At 34.9% G+C, this 24269-nt stretch overlaps 1 protein-coding gene across 3 annotated transcripts in view; it reads right to left on the bottom strand.

The window, feature by feature from the left end:
• RASSF6 (Ras association domain family member 6) overlaps nt 1-24269 on the bottom strand; it is a 54372-nt gene that overhangs the window by 7500 nt on the left and 22603 nt on the right. For all 3 annotated transcript variants that reach the window (XM_019665303.1, XM_019665306.1, XM_019665304.1), the window contains exons 3-8: nt 18577-18655; nt 14417-14556; nt 9607-9704; nt 7974-8158; nt 3750-3851; nt 3392-3443 (exon numbers count right to left, since the gene is read on the bottom strand). In XM_019665303.1, coding sequence (XP_019520848.1) covers nt 3392-3443; nt 3750-3851; nt 7974-8158; nt 9607-9704; nt 14417-14556; nt 18577-18655 — 656 coding nt within the window. The remainder of the gene's footprint in view (nt 1-3391; nt 3444-3749; nt 3852-7973; nt 8159-9606; nt 9705-14416; nt 14557-18576; nt 18656-24269) is intronic.

The raw sequence follows: 24269 nt of genomic DNA on the forward strand, positions 1-24269 counted from the left end.
ACACCCCCAGGTTGCTGTGCCTCCGCTGGAACCCAAGGTGAGTGCCTGCTAGCCAGCGAGTCTATGCGTGGGCCATTTAAGAGGATGCCTGTGTTTCCTGTAGCCTTCCTCCCACCCGGATGGTTGGAATCCTCACTGGTTTTCACAGCCAGGTGTTGTGGGGGCTCCTTTTTCCGGCACCAGTACTCCGGCCTGGGGAGACTGGTATGCAGTCAGGGTCCCTCGCTCCTTTTGGGGGTAACCTCCATGGCCAAGATATCTCTCCCGGTTCTCAATTGCCCAGGGAGGTTTGGGGCCAGCCGGTTCACATCTCTGCTCCTCCCCCCACCCCCACCCCCCGTCTCGCCGTGGCTTCTTTTTATATCCTTAGTTATAAAACTTCTGTTCAGCCAGACTTCATATGATGTTACAGATTCATTGTTCTAAAATTTAGTTGTAATTTTAATGTGTTCATGGAAGGAAGCAGGCACAATGTTTATCTACTCCGCCATCTTGGATCTCCTCTCCTATTCCTCTATCATTTCTGAAGCAATAGGGAATCCCAGTAATTTAGCTCCTTTCATTACCCCACAAGAATCCTCTTTTGACCTCTACATTTTATGTTAGCTTATTTTTGCATCTTCAGTTTATTCCAGTCTTGATATTATAGAGCAAGGCTTTTTGCTTCATTATTTTGTTTCATAGTCACAGATAATTATTAGAAATGCATATTCCTAGACTGTCCCCAGAACTGGGAAGGCTTGGGAATTTGTGTTTTAAATGAACACTCCAGGTAATTCTGAAGTACACTACAATTTGAGAAACACTGTTAGAGATCATGGGCTTAGAGGATATAAGTTCTTAAAATGCACTTATCTTCATTTTCCACATTACTACCCAGAGAGGCACTATATACCACATTCTTTTCTCTGTTCCTGGTCCCTAAAAGGTCCTAGTTGTGATTATCTTCAGTTCTTGATTTTATGTGTGAAAATTTATCAAAATATAAAAGAAAACATGATTTTCACAGATACAATTTTAAAGTACTGCACTTTTCAAGTGAAGATAGACTTTTTGTGATTATAAAAAATAACACATGCTATGGGGGGGATGGGATGATCTAAGTCAAAGAGTTCAAATTTTCAGTTATTAGAAAAATAAGTTCTGAGGATTTAACTTAAAGCATGGTGACTGTAGTTTATAATATGGTATTGTGCACTTGAAAGTTACTGAGAGTAAATCTTAAGCATTCTTACCACAAGAAAATAAGTTAACTATGTGAAGTGATGAGTGTGTTTATTATCTTAATCTTGGTAATCATTCCACAATGAATATATGTATTAAGTAATCATGTCATACATTTTAATTATATACTATTATATATATATATATAAAACATCATAATTACATATGTACAATATATATAAAATTATTCAAAAATATTCCTCAATAAACTTAAAACACACACACACACACACACACACACATGCCATTGTAATTAAATCTATGGACAAAAGTATGAGGAAAAAAGTAAAAATCACCTAGGATCCTATAACTCTGAGACAATCAGCCTTACCCATTGAGTGGCCATCTCTTTGTGTATCTCTTTGTGCACACAAACACACAATACATAAAGATGGTAATATCATACTCTATTTTTATTGTAGACATATTTTTTTAAAACCATGATTTAGTGTATTGCTTTGCTTCTGTGTTCTTCTGCCTTCCCATCCTCTTTCCTGCATCTATCTCCCTAACACCCTAACTAGGTTATTGTTATTAATGGCTTGGTATTTATATACCTTTCTACCTGATCATATGATCATACATACCACATATTTAAATAGGGATGTATAATTCCTTTACAAAAATGGGTTATAGATATACATTTTTAGGCAACTTGCATTTTTCACTTAATATATATTATAGAATTTCTTCTATTCAGCTGGTATAAATCTAACTCATTCTATTAAATGTCTGAATAATAATCATTTATTCAATCATTCCTCTATAGCTGGTAAATTTGTTTTTATCTCTTTGTCATTATAAACAGCCTTGCACATAAATCTTTAGGTACTAGCCCTTCTATTTTTGTGAAATAAGTTCTCACCAGTGGGATTCTAGAATAAAGGATATGCATACTGTAAATTCTAATAAATACTGCTAGAATGAGTTCTGAAAAAGCAAAGACAGTCATATTTTCACCAAAATTGCATGAAAGTACCCTTTACCTTTATCTACATCAATGATATGTAGAACCACTTAAAAACATTTTGCCAATATGATAAGTACAAGATAATATTACATTTGGGGTTGAACTTGCATTTCTTTGACTACTGCGTTTTTTTTTTTTGAATTCTTATATTTCCTTGAGTTTAAGAGTTTTCCTAAAAATATTTATTGGTCATTTTAATTTTTTATTCTTTGAATTCCATTATCATACTTCTTTCTATTTTTATTGAATTGGTTGTCATTTTGTTATCATTTTGCAATAACTCTTTGATATTGCAGGTACTAATTTTTTTCTGATATTCTTCATAATACACTGTTTATATCTTTTACATTTTATACAGTTCAATGCTTCTATCTTTTATTTTATACCTTTCAATTTTTTTGTAAATGAGAGTATGAATATATATAAATCCTTAGAATTTTCAAATATTTACATATATTTCTTATAAACTTTTAAATTATAAAGACTTTAATTTTGTATAATGTTTGTAGATTCTGCTTTCATGTTCTTATAGTTATTCTGGCATCAAAGTGTATTATTTTCTTCTATTTATTTCTGACTTAAACATTCTGACACTTAAATTGTAATCTGGGATATTTCTACAATTTAACATTTAAATTTTTTCAATTTTGAGGTTTTAAAAAATTTTAGTATCACTTTAGGTTTTCTTTCACTCCCTGCTTATAGTGCCTTCCTAATGCCCTGATTGTAACCTTTCACCCCTACCACTAACTTCTGAATGTTTCTCTACTGAGGAAGAGATAACACTCGCAAACATTTATCAGGCACTCTACTAAAAAAGAGATAATAATAACAAGATCAGAGAAAAACGGTATGCAAGGATGACTCTAGTAAGATTGAGAGTGAGAAGGGAAAGCCAAAAGGAAGGGAGTACAGAAATCAACAATGCTTAAGAATTCCTGGAAACCTTCATGGATTCTTGAGGGTTCTGATCACCATTCAGATAATTGAACGTTTGGCCAGAAAGCAAACTATCGTATTGTAAACTTTCCTAGGATCCATTATTCTTTGGTCCTTCTAAAACACCCTCCCCTCACTTACTCCTTCCTTCTCTCCCTGTCTTCCACAGAATGAGGGAAACTGCTCTTCTGCCTTCCCTATGGGCAGAAAGCTACAACACACTAGAATCATGTCAAAAGAGTGATCAAGCTTGCTTACCTCCCGTTGCAAAAATAATGTAAAGTGCAAAATCCTGGGCACTGTTTTCAATCTGTCAGTGGAAAAAAATGAACAGACATGAATTCTTTGTTCTCATATGATGTTTCCTAAGCCAACCATGTCCAAATTATGTATTCATTTCCTCACTTTCAGGCATAAAACCTCTACTCCCTGGGAAGAATGTAATTTCTCAGGGCACAATTAATAAAAGGTGTCATACATAGAAAGGAATTCTTTAGAACTGAACATTTAATTCAGATTTACACATTCATAAGACTTTTTTGGAAGAGAGCATTTATGTGTCTACAGTTAAATTCTATACAAGATATTCACAGCTCAGTTCAGTGATAAAGATTACCTTAAATTTTTGGAGAAGTTGCTTTATTACTTCTTCAGTTTTCATGTTACTGTTTATTCTGACCTTAGTTTCTGATCCAAAGGCTGGAGTGAAAATTGATGTCTGAAAAAAACAACTGTCTTATAAATCCTTAAAATTACATCAAACTAATAACAGCCAATATCTTGAAATTGGCCTTCTTTGGGCAAAAAAACAACAACAAACAAACCCAGAGTTCCAGTTTAAAAAACTTGTTTTCTTGTATATGCTTTCTTTGATGTTGTTGAATATTATGTATTCCTTTTAAGCAGCCTTATATTGTTTCTAGAGTAAGTTAGATAAAACATTATTTGAGGATATTCAAAATGTTTTCACTAGATAATCACACCATTTTTCAGTATAACTTAAGATTTCAAAATAAGTTAACTATTGTAAATAAAACGGAAGGTGAACAGGCTTTTTCAAACTCACATGCCACATCTTCCTTCTGCTTGAAAATAATTATTCTAAATTGTTTTTAGTTTGAACCATATGAAATAACTCCTCTTTTGGTTGGTCAAAACAGTCCAATGTTGGCAATTTCATGTGATTCAGCCTGACAGTTGGAGTAAAAGTGCTATTGATTGAAACTCTAGAACAATATTTCCCACAGTTGCTCTAATCAAGAGTCTGCCTTCCAGATAATACTTGGTAAAAGGTTTCCATGGTCAGATAAGTCTGAGACATCCCTCTTGGGGGTTAGTTATATATTATACCATAAAAAAAACATCATAACAAACATATAACCATGGATTATTCACTCTTAATTTGATCATTATTTCTATTATAAAATAAACAATATTCTTTTAAATATACCTATTAATAGCTAATAGACCTTGGCTATACTTTGGAAAATGCTGGCCAATAATATTTGTTCAGCTAGGATTTCCCTAACTTGTACATGTTTCCTGGTTACATATCTAATCCTAGGATTGAGATGTGTGTATGCTTAGGCAAGGGATGATCTATATATTTAGGTAAATAAATATTTAAGTAAATTAATGGTTGTTATGCAAAATATGTAATTCCTGAAGATAATGGTATTATTCCAAAGAATGACATAGAATTCTCAAATAATTATTAATTTAGCATAGTCCTAAGTATATGCCAGTATCTATTCTAAACCCTTTATAAATACTAATTTAATCCTATAACAACCATAAGTAGACACAATTAATTTTTTCCTATGATACAAATGATATACATTCAAAGTTTAAAAAATAGTGAGTGGAGACTCACAAGGTAGGTAATTGATGGTATATGTATAATTTATAACACTCAGAGGAAATATGACTCCATGTAAGCATGAAAAAGGAAAAACATTCTCACTCATTAGGTAGCGGAATGTAAGAATAATGGCACAAAATGTGTATTTTAAAATAAAAAAGGACATCAAGTAAAGCTTTATTCCCATATATTTCATTTATATGTGTGATCTCCAGGTGTTCCAAGACTGTAGAAATGGGGTGGGTTCAGAAAACATGGAGATGAGTGGGTTTTGGGGTGGCTTAATGGAATGTTAGATAGATAAGCTCTATATTGGGAGATCAGTAAATAAACATTAAAAAATATATATATATATATGTGTATATATCTATATCTGTCTATATATAGATATAAACATATACATAGCATTTATGTAAGTAAAAATCTGGATATGAAAATAAGTTTTCAGAAAAGACATTGAAGATATTTGGAATAAGCTTTTGTTTAGTATGAGAAAATTCGGTGTTGGTGGACATTGTAAGGCATGGATGAATAAGTCACTGCGACACTTAAAAGCAGTGCTTATGAGCTCTATGGCACCCTGCAGAAGCTTATGTGCCTCCTGCACTAAGGTGAGGGTATGTTAAGCATGTGGTTTGATATCTTCATGGAGTTTGGCAATAGCACTAGATTAGGATTCAGGAGACCTAGATTCTAGTGTCTACTAACTCCAACTTTGTCAACTTAAACTTGATATTAAGACCTGAAGTAGCATCAGTAATTTCACTTATGACAGAGTAGGACTAGATGATCTCAAGAGGCCTTCTTGTGTGCCAACACACGATGAATTTGGAATCATGTTTTTTAGAATATTATTTTAAAACAAAATTCTTAATATCTGTTTTGTTAGCCAGAACACATAATAGAACCCTGTTTCTTAATGCATGGATAGAAATATGCCACAGGTCAAGTCATATTCATAATTTTTCTACAAATATAACAATCTAAGCCTGTAATATGGGTATTATCCATAGCCTAACAATATTGGCATTGGCAAGAAATTTCATGATATAAAAACACATTTAAAAACTATACCAATTTAAGTTTCTATATGTTCATTATTGCATACCTATTGATAGAGTGCTTTGGGTCTGGGGTTTTCTTTGCTTTTCTTTTTTGCTAGTTATTAAATTGCAGTGAGTGACATTTGTATGAAATATCTACAGCCAAAGCTTGATCTTTTTCAAACAATAATAAAGCTAATGTAAATTGAGTTCTTCTTTTGTGTCAGCCACTGTGCTTAACTCACTTTATTTCATTCAATCCCATCAATAACTTTGTAAAGTAGGAAGGATGAAGGAACTAAAGCTAAGAAATTGAGTAAATTTTTAACTTTGCTCTGCAAGAATTTGAAATCAGGTCATCAAGCTGTATCACCAAAGCATTGAACCATTTAACCACTCTGCTATGCTGCCAACTTAGTGCCAATTTCTTTCTTAGCACAGGGGATCCCATCTGGAAGCCACTCATTTGGAGCAATGTGGCTTTCACAGCCTACCTTAACACAAATCACTCCACAAGATGACCACACACAACAATTCTGAGAAGAAGAAACCAGGAAAATTGGTAGTTGCACATCTGTGGGCGGGGGACTGTCAATGTTACTTCATGGCCAGGAGGATAATTCTTGATGCAGAAAAATGTTTAATTTGAACAAAGAATTTAGAAGGGAGGTTTGTCCCTACCAGTCACCAAAGACACAATATTGATATCCTCACAAGGGTGGAAAAGGAAGGACGAAGGTAAAAAAAAAAGCCCTACAGGGAAAACCTTAAGATAAATGAGTTCATATTTTGTATTAAAGGGCTAGAATGGTGCCTGGCACCGAGTAAGTACTTTTAAAAATATTTATTCAATGAATGGATGAATGATTGCTAAAGTACATGACATGAAAAATATTTGTTTTAAAAAAATAATGTATTTTCTACCTTCAGAAAAGTGAAATGTCTTAAAAATACTATGGAAAGGCACAAGTACATTTAACACATATTAAGTGAAGAATAAAAATGCAAGTTATATCTAAACTACAACTGTACTGATATAAAAAACTATACTTACATTTACATATACTGGGGGTGCCAAAAAAATGTATATAAGTGGACACTTTGGTCAACGTTGCTCAAGCAGTAGTTCACCGTAATCGGAAGTGTCTGGACACTGATGGTAACCACTTTGAGCACCTCTTGTAATTGCAGAAGTCAAACGTGACTTGTATTCAGCTTTTGTTATTGGTATATATTGAGTATTACAATTTTAATACAGTTTTCCTTTCTTAAAATGTGTATACTTTTCTTTGGCACCCTCTGTATGTATAAGAACTGGAAGGGAACATGGCAAAATGAGAAATTTGATTTATTGGAATAAATAGAACTGTGGCTGACTTTTTCCTTTTATTTAAATGTTAATGTTCAAATGTACAACCAATCTCTCTTGTAGCACTTACATGATTCTCATGCCATCTATCAGTGCGTTGTTTTCTTTGCTCATGTCCTGAGCTCATTGCTTATTGCTGGCAGAGTCGTCTACTAAATCATTTTTATATTTCCAGTACTTGGTACAGGGCCTGCCACTTGGGTAGCGTTCACCCATCACTGTGGCTAAGAATTTGGGTTCTGAAGTCAAGTTGGAAGTTACTCCTTAAAAGCAGTGTGACCTAACACAAATTGCTTAACCTCTGTGAACCTCTGTTTACTCATATGTAAAGTAGAGAATATAATGGTACCTACTTCATCACATTGTTTTAGTGACTAATGAGATAATTCATCAAAAATCCATTTAAAACAGATAGTTTGATACCTAACACATTGAGAGTACCCAATAAATATTAGATATACTACTACTATTGTAATTATTACTATTTTTAATTGTAGGTTGAATCAAACGATATTGTTAGCGTAATAGACAACACTTTTCAATGACAGCAGTGGAACTGTAACTCACTTCATGGTTATAAAAGTGTCCATTAATAGAGGCCCTATGGTTCCGTCTGTCTTTTCTGTCCATCATTAGAGGCTTCATCTTTTTTCTCACTAGGGTTGCTTCACTCATGGTTCTATAGAGCAAGGGAGATTCTGGCTCTTCATCTCCATGAGGCTTCAGAGTGCTGCTGTGATAAGATAAATAATCTGGGAAGAATAAAGGTGATAAACCTATATCATTGAGCCGCCCACCTGTTTGCATCCTGGGAGGATTTGTATGTGTATTTAACAAGTAAATATATAGCTAAGCAATGGACTCTAATGCTTTTAAACAGTGAGTAAATAGCACTATTCTTATGTAATAATAGGGCCCTCTGGTGGCATTTGTGTTCCATTTTACCTGGGGATTCTAAATAATTTTCTATTGTAATTAGAGTATCATTAAATAGGCATGAGATATTTCATCTTTCTTTAGTACTGGTCCTTAAATCCAAATAGATTTTTATGGTATTTTTGGTGTCAAGGTGTTGGGATTTCCCTGGGTTTAGATGAGTATTTTCAAGGGGCTAATTGGAAGCATCTTTATATAAAAGATGTTAAGAGAACATTAAGACAAAGAAAAGGGATTCCTAAAAGGAACATCATGTTTGTTAGAGAATCTAAGTTGTTATAGTGACAGCAGAGGAAGCTGAATTGAGAATGGGTTGAAAAATAAGTAGCTAAACATTGGAAATTGTTGGTAGATTCATGATGGCAATGGCAATAGGCACCCTTGTCTGAGACCACCTTGGTAATATCACTCCTCCTGTCCCTAGCCTCAGTCATCAGCTCCTCCTTGGATATCTATATATTATATGAAAAACAAAATCCATGGAAAATAGATATCAAGTCTAATAGTAGAGTCTCAGTAAATGACAGCTATTAATATTATTTTGATCACATCATCACTATTATTATGACTACTGGCATTTTCCATTGGTTCGCCAAGTTTGATATAAACTCATTTGATGTTCAAGTAGATTTCTCTCTTTTTAAAATAAACACTTGAAACAACTCCAGCAAATACTCATATAAATAGTGACACAGTATGTCTGCTTCTTTCTGAGAAGCAGGATTATGTAAATATTGACTAACTAAAATGTTCAACTTCTAAAAATGTGTAGTTTAGTCTGAGGGTCATGGCCTAACTAAAAAACTACTGAGTATAATAAATGATACTTATCCTTGAGGAAAATATTGAACAATTTTAATAGACACAAACTTTATTCAAACCATTAGCTCCCCCTAATCTAATAAATGTAAGTGACTTGGTGTCATTTTTAGAAATCATCATTTTTTTTTTTAAGCTGGGGTTCAGCTAGAGCCCATATGGGAATCAAACTGGCGACCCTGTTGCTCAGAGCTTGCACTCTTGAGCAAGCTCTTAACCAACTGAGCCAGCCCCCTGAAGTCATCATATTTTTATATAGCAAAGTAAGGTTTTTAAACATCATGCCAGAACTATAGCAACTTAAGTTATCATGCTCCTAAGAGACTTTTAAAAAAATATGTAAAGTAAGAGTTTATTACGTAGCAGTGTGTAAAATGTTTAATTTCCAAGAAACATTTATGATTCATGTCTTAATTCTCCTCATTAATATCAGTTTGACACTGACCTTCCTGAGAATTCTTTGCTTCAGACACTGGAATCTGGGTTCTTTCCAGTTCACTAATATGATAAAGATCATCAAATTCCCCCCAGCGTGTCATTCCCCTGAAAAATAATACATCTTGTAAGTGACATTAATTCCATTTATAATGTGGTCTATGATAATTTTCAGATTTACAGTGTATATATTAATATTGTGGGACTCTGTAGGTAGACATAGCACTCTAATTTATAACAATTTTATATTATTAAAATCATATTTATACTATGATAAGGATACATCCTTATTTTGAGCGTACCTTGACACAATAATTCAGTTACACACTGAAACCCAAGGTTATATAGAACCTGTAAAACATATGTGTAAGCGGAATTAGTAGAAACCAACATAATCCATTGTTATACAGAGATCTTAAAATGCTCTTAAGAGAGTTCAGATACAAGTGTTCATTCTGCCAACATGCACTGAGTTCCTGTTGTATTCAAAGCATTATTAGGTAGTGGGCTCCAAATTAGTGAGATAGAATGCCTATCTTTAAGGCTCTTGACTATTATGAAGAATGCAATTTACAAAGGAGGAAAGTGTATGAAAACTTCTTTTCTAGAAAATTATGGTTTATATAGGATACTAATATTTTCAATGCATTCTAATGCCCAGGATAAATAAAACTGTACAACTGCTTGTTTTTACAACTTGTGCCAATACTTTATTTTGTTTATCTGGCCTTAGACAAGTTATTTATCTTCTCTATGCCTTAGTATTCCTTATTTAAAATGGAGATAACAGCATGAGTTAGGATAAGGTTGTTGAGAAGATTGAGTTAATTTGTGTAAAATTCTTAAAACAGTGCCCAACATATAGTAAGCACTCAACATGTGTTAAAAATTATCATGATCTCATCTTCACTGTCATCCTCATCATGGTCACCATCATCTGTATCTACTTCATGATAGGCCAAGAACCATAAGGGATCTAAGATATTCCTGGATAACTTTAGGTTGAAGGATACTATTATTGATAGGAACAGTCTTAGTCCTGCTAAGAGTCTTTTCCATAATGTCTGTTTCCTTATGACCAAAAGAATATTCATAGGGAATTTGTGGCATTAACTCCTGTGGCAACAAAAAAATGTTTATTAATACTAATGGTGGTGAATATGAATAACCATGGTCCTTTTTTCTGTTGATCTTTGAATTCTTTTGAATTCTTTTAAAAACTTTTACTTTGCTTGAGCCTCACAATAGCCTTAAGAAAGAGGTAAGGCAATCCTAATATATTGTTAACTAATTTCCCAGTAAACTCTACTATCTGGAATATAGCAAGTCAAAACTAATATCATAATGTCCAAACACTATAGGTAATAAGTTTAACTAAAAGGAGAAGTTTTAGGCCCTAACTCAGGATCTAGTTATTTTTATGGTAGATGAAATTATGCATTTTCTCCAATGTATAGAAGATTAATAAACAAAAGGAGGCAGATATGATTATCATAGAAAGAGAGTTAGCAATGGGAAAGACAGAATACCAAAGAAAAGCAGAAACTGAAAAGGCAAAGCAACCTGATGCTATTTGGTACGGGGGAGACGAGAATGCCCAAGAAGGCCAGACCAGTGATGTACTATAAATTATTAGAAACTCCGGCAGACTTGACACTGTCCTCACTTTCTTACAGCTTAGTGGTGTCATGCAAAGATAGAGAGACCAACATGGCTCAATATATGAAGTGTTTAGCCCCTTTTCCTCTCTACTATCTTAGGAGACTACACCAATTTTGCATCATTTGAAATATCACTGCATACAGCTGTGCACATGACTAAACTTGAGGGCAGTTACCCAGAGTGTTCCAAAGAAAACTGGTTAGAGCTTTATATAATATCAAATTGTTCAACTTGTCCTAGCACAAAACTATTTGCATTACTCTGACCAAGCTTCAGGATGTATATCATTAGCAAATTTAAACCATGGGGAGGTTTTCTAATGAGTTGCAAAAGAAAAAGGAGGTAGAAATTTGATAAACAAATGGAGTGAGAACATTTCTCTACCCATATTGTAAGAAAGAAGAAACACTATTGGTATTATTTAAATGTACACCTGTCCAGTTTCTGCTCTTTATTTCATTCTTCCATGACTTGTCAAAAATGTGCCAAAGCTGACTTTGGAAAGACATTAAAAACAGAAATGAAAACTGGGGCAAAAATAAATAAATAAATAAATAAATAACCTCAATAAAGCTGTTTTTTTAAAATGAAAAATTTTCAAAAGAAAATAGTTGGACCAGATATGAGAGATCAATGTACTGCCCATAGAATTGAATCCATAAAGGATAACAAGTGATCACAGCTCAAACAAACTGATTTATTTTTAAACTTCTACCACTCCCATTAAGCTGACTTAGTGTGACTCACTTCAAAGATAATTAAGACAAGCTAGCCTTACAAACTGATGATTCTCTCAAAGGATGACGTGAGAGACACAAGATAGCAGCCCTTCTTGCAGCTGAATAAAAAATTCCACTTCTTTTACTCCACGTCCATCCTCTGATATATCAAATCTATGATCCTGTGAGAGCAAATGTTAAGTTCTGCCCATAGAAACCCAGTAGGAGAAAGGGAATATGAGAGACATTTGACAGAGTGAGGGAATAGTCCATTTCTATACACAATTTAGGGGAGTGGGATCTTTTTTCTGACAATTCTTCCCACCAGAAAGATCTGATGCACTGCAACAGTGCCCTCAGACATTCTCCCCTAAGTCTTGTTTCTATGGTAAATGGCAAGCACCATTTTCTAGGGAATTCTTTCTCAACTATAAACTAAAGGAGGTAATTCCTATTTGATTCACAGAAATATTCTGAGAAACAATGAAAAATGCAAATAGAGTCCATGGGAGGTACTTCGTGAGGATATTATTCGGCCATAGTATGTGAAGAGGCATCATTATTGCCTTGTTCGGGATTTCTAGGAACAAGTGTCTTAAATTTTAATTTGAGAAATAAAAATATAAAAAAATCTTGGGGTAGCCATTCAAAATAACAATGGCTTATTGTTAGAATACACACACTTTACTATATCTCCTTGACATCTTCCCATTATGTTCCACACTTATCAAGTTTTCATAAATCAAATAATTAAAATGCATCAAAAGGAGGTGGCGGCTCAGAGAACTTTGAAATGAGTTCTTAGGTAATATGAAAAGTGACAGATAATTTTACCAAATCATATCTTATACAGTTTTCCAAAAGCTGGGCCCATGAGCAATTTCTCCTTTTAAATGATGCTCCTTCTCGTTTAGAATCTCTAGTACCTGAAGGTGAGGGATGCAAGGCTTCATCAAGCTGCCTAAGCCTGTGGTCTCACTTCCACTCTTCCAGAAGTCCTGGACCCTTGGCCAATTTGCATTCCTTAGCTCGGGTGGGAGATTAGTCAGAAGTGGTAGATGGAGAGACAGTTCTCACAAAAGAGCAGAGGTAATTTAACTACCAGGCTTCTAGGGGCTTCATTAGATACTATATTCTGTGCCTCTTCTTGTGCCAAGCACACTGCTGGGCACTGGGATAGCAAAGATGAAGAAGGCATGCTCCTTACCCTTGGGGAGCTTGCAGGCTAGAAGAGGAGATAAGTGCCTAAACATGCAATTAATGGCATGCTCTGAAAGTGATGTAGAAAAGCTGTCAGTGCATCTAGTACAGACTGAGGGGTCAGAAAAGGCTTTCTGGAGGGCGTGTTACCTGGTTTGAATCTTAAAGTTTTGGTAGAAGAGAGTCAGGTAAATGGGTGTTGAGAAGCAGGTAGACTTCCAGGCAGAGGGTCAGGAAAGTAATAAGCTAAGCTGCACAGGATGCATAAGGAATTACAACCTGTTCAGAATTGTTGGAGCATCATGTCTGAGAAAGATTGGCAAGGTGACAATCATAGCAAGGGTTCCGTGTTTTCTCCAAAAGAAAAGCAGAGCTTCCCCCAAAGCGATTTCTGGGTTATGGCCAAAGATCAGATTATGGAAACGGTCCTGGCAGCCCTCTCTCCATCCTCTCCTCTGCTAGAATTCCAGCCCATCTATTATAGTTTGGATGGGAGGATGGGTGAAGAGAAGGCTTGGTAACCTTTATGCATACATAAAAGGGACATGAGTTGGAAACTCAAGGATTAAACAAGGAAGAGAGGAAGGGAGAGAGGGAGGATGAAAACAGAAAAAAAATATGCATATGACTGCTTCTGGGAATATTTATTAGTTTTTCTAAAAATTGTAAAGGGTACTGAAAAATCAGCCAACTTATATATTCAAGGTACAGTTGCAAACACCCACACAGAGAACTGTTTTGTACATTTATTGAGGTTCAAATACACTTTGCTGTACCCTGCTGAACAGGATTACGACAATCAAGTGGAACATAATTAAGTGTTCAGAAAGCAGGAAGAGCCCTTTGTTCCAAGAAGAGAAATTCAAATTTTATCTCCTTTTTTTGATGACAAGGCCAGGGCTATTGAAATTTTGCCTTTACATTTTGTCTTTTCCAATGAAGAAATGCAGTCTTCCAGGAGAGAAGCAATACAGCAGAAAAGTCAAGAGCATGGGCTCTGGACCTTGTAGATATGAGGTTTGGTCCAGTTCCACTATATGGTAATTGGGGTTCTTACATAAATTACCTAACCTTTCAGAGCCCTGGTTTCTGAATACCTACTTCATATAGTTGCTGAGGGATTCATTGAGATTGTATATAAGCATTTAATAGAGCTCCCATCTTTAAGAGTGCATACAAATAAATGTAAATATGAAGATCATCTTGTAAAGAACTGAAAACACAAAAGACCTTAATTACCCTTTGGAAAAGACATCTGGTGACTTCAGTACAGTAAAAGAAGGGATTTGCTTCTCATCTTGTATTTTCAGCTGTATAGGCCGTTTTACTCCCCAGAAAATGTCCAGCATTCCTTCAACAATTGGTTTCCCATCTTCAGTCTAGAGAAGAAAGCAATCACCTCAAACATTGGTTTTGTCTTATTTACAGAAGGTAAATATTTTAACTGAAGGTGTAGAAATTAAGTATGTAAGACATCTTAATAGATAAAAAAATAAATTCCCAGGTAGAATTATTTGGCTTTTCAATTTACCTATATTTTCATTCTATTTTTGAAACTTTCTTTTAGTTTTGACAACAGCTACAACCAGTGAAGTAAGTCATAATGGTAATGACAAGCTCATCAAAACACACAATATGTTAAAAATGCTTTCTGAACTCTATAATTCTTAAGTGGAAGTTTAATTTTCTAATTCACTTTAACTTAAAATTAAAGTAGAATTAAAAACTACTAAGTTAGAAATCAGAAGAACAGCTGTTGAGAGATTTAGTGGCTCTTCCCACATTTCTGCACAGCAAAAAATTAACTCACAAAGTTATTATGCAGAACAAGTGAAATAATGTATGTAAAACTAGTGTAAAGTGTAAAACAGAAATTATAGTCTTGAAAAAAATCAGTAACATTTGAATACTTTCTTTTAAACTGGGAATATTATAACAAAAGAAGGAAACTCCATGCAAACAAAGAAAAATTAGCAAACATCAATTGAACATTTATTCAGTGAATGTGAATATTAATACCAAAGCACATTCCCATATAACTTATTTTCTAATGTATTTTTCTCTCATATATATAAAACTTTTTGTTATTAAAGCAATGTGTTATCATTATAGACAATTTGGAAAGTATAGAAACTAAAAAGAGTCCTATTCCAATCATCTAATAACTGCTGTTATTATGAAAAATAAATTATTAAAAAACATAAATGACTCAATTCTAATTTGAGAGTGTAATAAATATTACAGACTCTGGAATCAGAGAGACCTGTGTTTGAACCCTGGCTCTGCTACTGTGTGACCTTGGACAAGTGACTGAACCCATTTAAACCTGGGCTGCTTCTTCTAAAGAATGAACATCATAATAGTCCCTAATTCATAGGACCTGGTATTTAATACATGCTCAATAAGTATTATTGCTTATTATTTCTTCGGCAGATGTTTATCCTACTTTGGAGCCACTCCAAAACAAAGTTTGCTCTTTTTCCCACTTTTGAGTTCACGTTTCAGATGACTGAGAAGTCAGGTTACCAATCAGTTGTTTTAAACAGCCAAAAATAATTTGTTCTTTGAAATATCAGTACATGATGCAGATACTATCTTTCAATTATTGATGTATAGCATCCTTCAATTGACTAGTTATACTTTAATTAATCCCTTATATCAAAAATTCAAAGAATAACTGCTCTTCTGAGGATATCTAATTCTTGCCTTCAATAAGAAATATTCCAACTATTATCACACAATGCTATGTTTTGTCATGTAAGGAATATCAGAATATTTTCTAATTTCAGAAAACATCTCTTTAGAGATTAACTAATTATCCCGGAAGGCTTATTTACACTTATTTAATTTTATTGTCCTGATCCTTAGGCCTCTTCTCTTCTGGATTTACACCAATATCCTTGATGATCTTAAGGATTCTTAGATACCATCCATAAATGAAAAGCTCCCAAATTTATATCTCCAGCCCAAACCTCCCCCCTGAACTTCAGTTGTCGAACTCTTACTTGACATCAAACTTAATCTGTTCCTAACTAACTCTTGATAATTCTTCCATAAATATTTTCCTTTCTCAGTCTTCGCCATCTTGGTAAATAGCACCACCATCCTTCCAGTTGCTCAGGCCAAGAATTTTATAGTCACTGTTAGTCTTTCTTTCATATTCAACATCCAACGCATTAGCAAATTCTATTAGCTCCACATTAAAAATATATCCTTAATGTGGCCACATTTGCCACATCCACTACTATGATTCTGGTCCTCGTCACCGTCATTGTTAGCCTAGGTTATTCTAATAGTTTCTTTCTGGTCTATCTCATTCTTCTCTTGCCCCTTCATATATTCCCAGTAGTTAGAGAGATACTTTTTAAAATGAGTCCTTTTAGATAATGTCACTGTTCCAGTCAAAACTCCCCAGTGGCTACCCATCTCATTCCAAGTACAAGCTAAAGTCCTTACAATGATTTGCAAGACGCTATGCACTGAGAAAGGTGCCTTCCCCTTCCCAGTTATCTCTGTAGCTTTCCTGTCCCCTAACTCCCATTCTCATGAGGCTCCTGCCACACTGGCTTCGAACTGTACCTCATTACACTAGCCAGCCTCATTCAGGTTGCCGTCTCTGCCAGAAGGCGGGTCCCATAGACTTCTGCAGTTTGCTCCCTTATATCAGAGTCTTTGGTCAAATGTTCTGCTTCTTCCATCTCACTTAGGTTCCTGAGGCTGCTTCCTCACTTTGCTGATTACCCTCTGACATACTATACGTTTTACTTCTGTTTCTTGCCCAACTACTAGAATGTAAGCGACATGAAGACAGAGCATTCTGTCTAGTTTTTTCATTGCTTTATCTCCAGTTTTTAGAACAGTGAGTGGCACATAGTAGACAATAAATATTTGCTTATTTAATTAATCAGAGGTTAAGAAAGCTGCATGTTATCCTCCATGGGATGCCCCCTTTTACAGTGTCCATCATTGTCACTAAGTCAGAAGATTTGGATAATACCGAATTCTATTTTATTGACCAGTGAGTAAAGATGGAAAGACGAAGCTATTTGATATTCTCACTGTATACTTTACTTCATATAATTTTTAAAAATTATATAAGATGAGACTTTATTTAAACAATTAAATGACTTTTGTGTTGTAAATTGAGTACTGATTCACAGATTTGGAAAGGACGTGCCTCAACTTATGTGTTTATAACATCAAAATTCAAACAGTTTCCTAAGTAAAATAAATTTCTCAACATCATGAATTTTATGGAAACTATTGAATCATCATTTCCTTAAAGTGTTGATCTTTTCCTAAATTTTATACTTTTACAATTACATATATTAGAGATCTAAGATATAGGATAATATGAAAATAATTTAAAATTTGACCCATTTTTCATAAAGAGATTAGTTATTCTGCTGTATAACATTTGGGACAGTAATTGAAATATTCAATTGAACTAAATCATTTAAGCTCACTAGTAAAGGCCAGAGCAGTTTGTAAATTTCCTTTTGTCCCAACTGCAGGTTTAAGCCAAATCATGGTGGCCTAAAGTCAATGCTGTACCATCAAATTTGCAGATTTAAAACAGAAAATTAGAAAATTATGATGTTCCTTGGGACCAGAAAGATACTGTAAAGATGGGAAGTGAGCTCTATTAGAATACAAGACTGAATGGAGAGACCTATGGAGAATGAGGCATTCAAATGAAAGAAAGAAAAGAAAGAAAAAGGAAGGAAGGGATGAAGGGATGAAGGGATGAAGGAAGGAAGGAAGGGAGGGAAGGAGGGAGGGAGGAAGGAAGGAAGGAAGGAAGGAAGGAAGGAAGATCGATCTGAGGCCAGTGTGTATAGTAGCCTGCCAGTTGCATTTAACATTTTAAAATATGTTGTTACTATGACATAGTCCACATTCACTTTAACATTTGTTAATTTAACAAGCAAATCAAACTATGTTACAGATATGTCATGATTTATTCAAGCAATCTCCATTGGCAGAGACTGAAGATATCTTCAGATGTTTGCCATTACAAATGGTATCAATGTGAATCTCCTTCTAAATGCAACCTGGTGCATTTATAAGAAAATATCAGGATAGATTTCTAGTGGAATTGCTGTTTAAAAGATACTAATACACTGTCTTTAAAGTAGAAAGCAAGTATATTATTGAAGTATATTATTTTTAAATGCTTTTTTATCCTCCCCAAAATGCTTAGAAAGTCACAGGTGTTCCAGGACTGAGATTTTGTGTTATACTTTTTAAAAAGATGATGCTCAAGTGTAAAGATTTGCCTGTTTCTCTGAGACCATTTATGTTGCTGGCTTATGAACCCCTAACTCATCCTGACTCCTGTGTACTTCATGGAATTTTTTCTGTGAATTAACTATATTGCATTTCTTTGATGGACTTACCTGTCCATATACAATATGCAGATTTTCCTGGTTCCCATAAGAAATGTTATAGGTCTTCAATAAAGAATTAAGTTGTTCCCTAAAAAAAAAATTACAGTTACAATCAGTCTTAGGCTCTTTAATGATAAAGGCAATAATAGTGCTTTCAGTTTATAAAAATATGAGATAGAAAAAATGATTCAATGGAATCTTTACTGTTCTGTCATTTTAACTTCAGGTAGGTCATTGAAAACTGAAGCTTTCTTCAGACATCAATGAACATTAAACATGCTAATTCATAAGTAAATAACCAAAGAAGCGAAAATGAGGACAAAAGTGAGAAGAGTGTTCTGTAGCAAGAGGCAGCCAGGAGATAGAAATTTGCTTACATATTCTTTTTTTGTTCTGCGATATTTAAGCAACCTAAGTCAAGCACTTAGAATGTGTCCTACATTGTCCTTACCACTGGAAACAGAGCAAGGGTTTAGGGAGAGATTCCTGAATATCCCCTCCTCTTTGGCAGGTGGGCTCTGGCAGGGGGAACACTGTCTCCTGATATACCTCCATCCTTTCCTCTGGATGCCACAGTTCAAAATGCTTATCTTACTTTGTTTGTCTAAGCTATTGTCTCAACCTGGATTACTGCAACAGTCTCCTAAAAGCCTCCCTGTATCTACTGTCTATTCTTAACAGCAGGAGTATTTTAATGCATACCTGATCACAGTTCTCTTTTGTTAAAAACCCTCCAATATCGTTTCATTATTAGAATGAATGTTAATATCCTTTCAAAGATTTCAAAGGCTGGATGTGATGTGGTCTGCTGTTACACCTTTAATCTCATTTCCTACTTCTCTCTCCTTCATTCACTGTCCTCCAACCACTGGCTACCTTGATGTACCTTGGACAATCCAGGCACATTCTCACCTCAGGGTCTTTATACTTGCTGATCCCTCTGCCCAGAATGTTTCTCCCCCCATACCATCACACTATTAGCACATTCGTTTTTTTAAAAATATTTACTCAAAAGTCATCTTCTCAAGGAGTCTTTCTTGACCTCCCAATCTGGAAGTTGGCCTTCTCTCAGCATTCATATCTCATTTTCATTATTACATCTGCCCCTTAGTCACCATCTAACCTTATATATATATTTTACTAATATTCTTAAAAAATATATTATATCTTCTTATGTGTTGTAATATATATTCTTAAGAATATATAGTTTTATATTATCTTATAATCTGTCTCTCCCACTAGACAGTAGTGCCATGAGAATAGGTGTGTTTGTTGCGTTCACACTATATTCCATGTGCCTAGAAGAGGACATGACACATAGGAAGAACTCAACAAATAGTGGTTGAGTGAAGTGATCAAAGGAATTTTTATTTCTAACAAAACAAAACATATTGAACGAGGGAAAAACTTTTGTATATATCTATTCTATATCGATATCTTTATCTAAATATATGGTATAGTACATATTATATACACACATGTGTGCACATGCACACACACACACACACACAGAGGGTGCCAAAAAAATGTATACACATTTTTAAAAGGAAAAACTGTATTAAAATTATGCTGATGGTAACCACTTTGAGCACCTCTTATAACTGCAGAAGTCAAATGACTTGTATTCATCTTTTGTTATAAATATATATTGAGTATTATTTTTGGGCATCCTGTGTGTGTGTGTGTGTGTGTGTGTGTGTATGCAGTTTTATGGGGGAGAAATCTCATGATATTAAATTACCAAATCTCTTTAGTCCTCAATTTCTGGCTCCCTCCCATAAGAGTACTGGCTCCATGAGGGCAGGAATTTTGATCTATTTTATTCATTGCTGTCTTCTTTCCAGTGCTTAGAGCAGAGACTTGGTCATAGTTAAATACTTATTGAATACTGAATGGCAGAATTAATGTATACTAATTTTTACATATTTGAGACCCTGTAAACATATTTTTTCCATTTGACTTTTCTCACTTGTGACTTTTCACATGTACATTTTCAAGGATCAATACACTCTGCATAATCACCACATAAAAAAATGCTACGGAATTCCTGCATGCCGTTGTTCCATTTCGCAACTGAGTTATGTTAGAATTTTAGTGTTAATGAATATTTCCATTCTCAGTATCATTGCTATGGGATATGTCTTTAAAATTATAGTATCTGTAAAGAGCATAAACACTTTTATTGCTCTCATTATTGAATGCCAGGACAGCTACTGAAATTTCTGGTTCACTTGGGATACAGCTCCTGATATGCTGATCTGCGAGAGTTGTTATTAAAGCGAATGAAGTTTTACATAATCGTATTCCCTCAGCTTCTGTTTCTGCTAAAACTGCACAATAAGGTATGGTACAAGTATCCTTCAAAGTATATACCTCAGGACCATATATAATTAGAAAGATTATTCCTTGGGAACAAGCTACTTGAAAAATGTTTCTGTAACTGAACAAAACTTGACTAAATTTTCCTCCACAGAAATAAGCCTCCAAACGACCAATGGAGTTGGCAAACTCTGGTCCCAGACCATCTGTTTTTTGTAAATAAAGTTTTATTGGAATATAGCCACACTAATTTGTTTGCTTATTGTCCATGCCTGCTTTCCTGCTATAGCTGCAGAACTGAGTAGCTGTGACAAAAGCCATATGGCTCACAAAGCCTAAAATATGTATTATCTGGTCCTTTATAGAGAAAGTCGGCCAACATATCAACCATGCATAACACATGGTAACTGAATACCACAGAGGGCTTCCATTTTTTTTTTCCACCACAGGCAGGATCTTTCTGACTATTAATGGTACTTTAAAGGATACTGTAGTATGGAAGAAGAGTAGAGCTCATTAAAGTAGCATTGAGATAAAATTAGGTAAGCTAATAGTGCAATAAAGTGAGAATTAATAAAGAAAATTCAGAAGTTAGGTGAACAACAAATTGGCAATTACAAAATAGTCATGGGGATGTAAAGTATAGCACAGGGAATATAGTCAATAATATGGTAATAACTATGCATAGTGTCAGGTGGGTACTGCACTAGTTGGGTGATCACTTTGTAAGTTATGTAAATGTTTTAGCATTATGTTGTATGCTGGAAAGTAATATAGTATTGTATGTCAAATGTAAGTAAAAAAAATAATTAAAAAAATTTAAACAACAAAAATACCAACCAAACAAAAGAAGTTAGGTAAACAACTATAGCAATGGTGAATGCATTCCAAATATTAAAACGTCATCACATTTTAATTGTATCTATCTTACCAGAGGAACTTTTGAAGATGATTTGTTTATGCACCTGATGAAACAACTTTGGGAATAAAATGTAGCCTGTAACATTCTAACTTGAATTACTGGTATTAGCTGCACAAGGAGCTGAAGATTTATTGTCAAATTGAACATCTGCTAACTGATTCAAATTATGTCCTCTAACAGATGACCTTTACTAATAGTCATTCATTCTTACATTTGCTGTGTGAGCATAATTAAGAGGCCTCAGTCATATTATGAGGGTGTGTGAGAGCTTTTAGTAGATGCATCCTATAGCAAACTTTGGATGGTAAGCATTAAAGCTGAAGAATGTGAGATGCTTACCAGCATTCACAACATTCACAGGACATGTAGGTCTTTCTATACTTTTTGTGGAGGCCAAAGAGTTGGGATTCTAAAAATACAACATGTAAAATGGAGAGGGGAGAGCAATGAGCTGAAAAAGCAGACAGGAACCTCGTGAACCATTTTGAGAAGTTTAGAATTCACCCTGCAGGCAAGGGGCAGTTACTGAAGGTTCTAGGCAAGAGAAAGACATAATGAATGGTAGACGAGGGTAAAGGGGGTCAAATATATGGTGATGGAAGGAGAACTGACTCTGGGTGGTGAGCACACAATGTGATATATAGATAATGTATTATAGAATTGTACACTTGAAACCTATGTAACTTTACTAACCATTGTCACCCAATAAACTTAATTAAACAAAAAAAGAGAAAGACATGATGATAGTGAGGGCCACTAGGGAGTTTATAGAAAACAGATTTCAGGACAGAGCAAGGTATAGCAAGATGAGTGGGACTGTTGCAACGGTACTAGAGTAGAGTAGTAGGAGCAAGCTATATTCCATGGAGAGGTGATCAAATGTCCCACATATATTGAAGGATCTAACATCTAGAAGGGATCTAAAATAAGCATAGGGATTATATGGTTTAGGAGATCCAAATGTAATCACTAAAGTGTTATTTGGGTTGTCCCTAGTCAGAAAAAAGAACGCTAATTTAATATACACTGACTTGTCAATAATTGTAACAGGGTTTTTGGGTACATTTAAATGTTACACGTGGACCTCTCCACCTGCCCCCCCCCAAAAAAAGGGGAAAAGAGCATCAGCACACTCTTGTCTCTCAGCCAAAGAGTTTCTCACCCAGCCAAGACTGCTTAGCAACTGTTCAATTGCCCTGACAAAGCTATAAATTGGGAGATAAGAAATGGATTCCATACCTAATATTCTCAATTTACAAATCTGTAATGTCTAGAAGCTGCAGGGGTACCCATGAAGTAGAAACAAGGCTGAAACAGCTTGTTCATTTTATGTGTAATACATAAGAAATTGATTTTCTAAGAGCAGGATTTTTAAGAAAACATCATCACACAGTATATAATCTGGATAGTATTTTTACAAAACTAAGGAACGGCAAACTTCCATATAAAGCAGACTGCTAACTACATGAACACAGCATCATCACCTTCTCCAGGACAGAAGCTGGCACTGTGCACTGGCAGTGCAGAAAGAGGGTCCTGATAGACACTGATGGACAGACTCCCAGAATTATTCATTATGGCTCCTGGAAGAATGCTTTCCAGCAAGAGGCTTAACACGAGGGTGATAGGTAGAGGGGAAAGGTGCAGAGGGGAGCCTAGGGCGCCTGTTCCTTTAAGGCTCCCAGCTCAGTTTTAATGAGTAATAGTGAATCTAGTGAACTGTAAAATGCTTAATGTACTTTGCACTTTATGATCTGAATTGCAGCTGCTCAGCAGATGGGAATTACCCACATTCTGATATTTGCCATAAATAACAGACTTAGCAAAAAATGAGTTCCTCAATCTTATCATGCTATTTGGCTGGCTGGAAAAAACACTCTTTATTTGATTTTATAAAACTGTAATATGCATGCACATTGGACAGTATGATGGGTGGAGGTGAGTTATGTCCTGCATTCATAGATTAAATGGATGTCAGATATCAGTTGTAATAGGAGTTCTCTTTCTTGTTTTAGTAATGATTTATGGCATAATTAAGTGGATATCCTATCCTTTTCCTGGAAACCAAAAAACGCTGTCCCACTCTTTACTAAGAGATTCTTACCATTTGGATTCATTAAAGGCAAGCCAGAAATACTGTTGTATGCTGTAACCCAACACAAACTTCAAAGACTGCTGCACAACACAAAATAAACTTCAGAGGAAAATACAACCCAAAGTAGCCACAAAATACCATGGCTGTGCTTCCTGAATGTGTTACTTCTGCCTCATGGAGACTTGCTGAAAAATATTTAGGCTCCAAATCAGGCAGCCACTGAACTGCATTTTGACAGCAGCATTAGGAACAACATTCCGCTGTCTGTGTTGCCATAAGAGTAGGAACCTAAAACATTTGAAAGAGTCCCTTCAAAGAGATGAAAAATTAAGGCAGAATAAAACTGCAAACTTGTTCTCTTATACA

This window comes from Hipposideros armiger, unplaced genomic scaffold (genome assembly GCF_001890085.2).
Source record: "Hipposideros armiger isolate ML-2016 unplaced genomic scaffold, ASM189008v1 scaffold_439, whole genome shotgun sequence".
Taxonomy (NCBI): domain Eukaryota; kingdom Metazoa; phylum Chordata; class Mammalia; order Chiroptera; family Hipposideridae; genus Hipposideros; species Hipposideros armiger.